Below are 2181 nucleotides of genomic sequence, written 5' to 3' on the forward strand. Positions count from 1 at the left end.
TGGGTTTTAGTTTAGTTTTTTCCTTTTTTTTTTGTAATAGTCATCACTCCTCTCCTGCCCCGCCCTGATTAGTTTCACCTTTGTCTCAGTGACAGTTTGTCTTTGTCTGCATGTCAAGTGTTCCTGTAGTGACCAATGGCAACACTGAAAACTATTCTAATAATATGGTCATCTGTCACATTAATTGATATTGGAGTATATTGAATAAACTTGTGTGATCCTGGTAGGGTCTCCTAAGGCAAATCAGTCAGTCTGGGGCCACACCAAGAGCGATTCATTCAAGGCAGCGTCCTACCAGATGAGACGTGTGGTCAAAGATGCTAAGCAGAGGTATGAAGATAGAGTGGCGGTTCGGAGCGTGACCTGCTCTGCTCAGGACTGTAAAACCCTTCAGAGAGTGGTGCACTTGGCCAAGCATGCAGTTGAAGTGTCAGTTGTAAGTAATTAGTAAAATCTCAAAATAATTGAACTGTCAATTGAATAAACATCAGTTGACAAGTCTCACTTGATATGAGGGGGTGACCTGGTAGCTCATCTGGTGCTGTACTAGGGGTGAGTGCTTTCAACCATGGCTCGGGTTCGGTTCCAGCCTGCAGTGCTTTGCTGCAAGTCGTCCCCTCTCTCTCTCTCTCTGCCCTCTTCCCTGTCTCTCAGTGGCTGTTTCTGTCAAGTAACGGCATTAAAAGCCAGAAAAAAGTCTCATTGACATGAAAAAGTTCAGTGAAAATGTGCAATGACAGCACTTGAATGGCTCCCCCTGGGCAAACAAATTCAAAAGTCAAGTTAATTGTTGTCAAATCATGTATTATACTGCAGAACTGATTACTACATTAATATACACAATAATCTTACATGTACTATTCTGAGCCCAGCCTTATCATTGCTTAATTACTTTAATAAGTTTTGGTCATTTTATCTGTTTCATACATTTTTAAATTTTGGTACAACAAAAGTCTGACTTTCATTTACCAACATCACAAGGTTCTAGAAATATTATTTTATGTTGGTGCTGTCTTTGGATGTCTGGTTACTGTACACAGATACCTTTTGAAGTACTTCCTGAAAGTCTTGTCTCGTAACCCATAGACAATGGGACTAATAAAGCGAGGGAGGATTTGGTTTATAATGAACATAACAAAGTATATAGATCTCACACCTGCTGGGAACAAGTATGTCAGCACTTGAGATAACATAGGTCGCACATAAGACGTCATACACAGCAGCACCTGAAAGCCATGAAGGAGGATAGTGTTTCTGGCCTTTTTAGCATCTGCATTAGCAGCTTTGGCTGCAAACAAAATTCTCAAGTAACTGTAAAACAGAGTGAGCCAAACCACAACCAGAAACAATATGTGGGATACATCCCTTTTCTTCACAGTGTAGGTATTCCTAAACACTGAATCTCTGGAACAGTAAACTCTGCTATGTAAGAACTCCAGAGGTTCAGTGGCCAGAAGGATGAAGACATCGGGTAGGACAGAAAGTGAACTCATTGTCCAGATTATGCCAATTACAATATATGTTCTTTTGACCGTACATATGTTGTTGTAGCGGAGGGGAATGCAGACTGCGATGTAGCACTCTGCGGCCATGAAAGCTAGGTTCAGAGGGGTGTTTAGTGTAGTAAGAATAGCTGGCAAAATGAGGAGACAACAGAGGGAGACAAAGATGGTGTTGAAGGCGTAGGCAAAGATGAAGAGGGAAATGCTGGTTGTCAGCTGGATCATGTCGTTGAACACCAGGTGGATAAAAAGGATATAGCGAGGGTTCGACTTGAAGATCTGAATGAACAACAGAATTAGGTTAGACTGCAGTATATTTCAAGTCAGAATACCAAAAGGTTTCTCCTCTCAGTTTCTCCAGTGTGAGGATGTGCTGCTTTTCTTAGTTTTCTATCAATATATTTATATAATTATGAACCAGATCCTTTCTTTGTCATATAAAATGGTTTAAGAATGAATATCTTTGGATTTCAGACAGACATCACAGAAAGCAAGGCATTGTAATATGTTGCTTTGGGCTCTGCGGAATGGTAATAGGATTTTTTCCCTTTTGAGGCAAAACAGTTAATCTGTTAATGAAGTAAATCATCATCCAATTAATTAATTAATAAGTGGTGGCTCAAAATTAAATGCTTTATTTCTTATTTAGTGTTCTGTGTGAAATACTCAAAGTACAGAT

General features: G+C 39.9%; 1 protein-coding gene across 1 annotated transcript in view; it reads right to left on the reverse strand.

Annotated features, from left to right (window-relative positions):
- Nucleotides 1–998: 998 nt before the first annotated feature.
- LOC118328756 (odorant receptor 131-2-like) overlaps nucleotides 999–2181 on the reverse strand; it is a 1669-nt gene continuing 486 nt past the window's right edge. Inside the window, exon 2 of the mRNA XM_035662654.1 lies at nucleotides 999–1781. Within this exon, the coding sequence (XP_035518547.1) occupies nucleotides 999–1781 (783 nt within the window). The remainder of the gene's footprint in view (nucleotides 1782–2181) is intronic.

This window comes from Morone saxatilis, unplaced genomic scaffold (assembly GCF_004916995.1).
Source record: "Morone saxatilis isolate NCDOM2014 unplaced genomic scaffold, NCSU_SB_2.0 Contig18, whole genome shotgun sequence".
Taxonomy (NCBI): Eukaryota; Metazoa; Chordata; class Actinopteri; family Moronidae; genus Morone; species Morone saxatilis.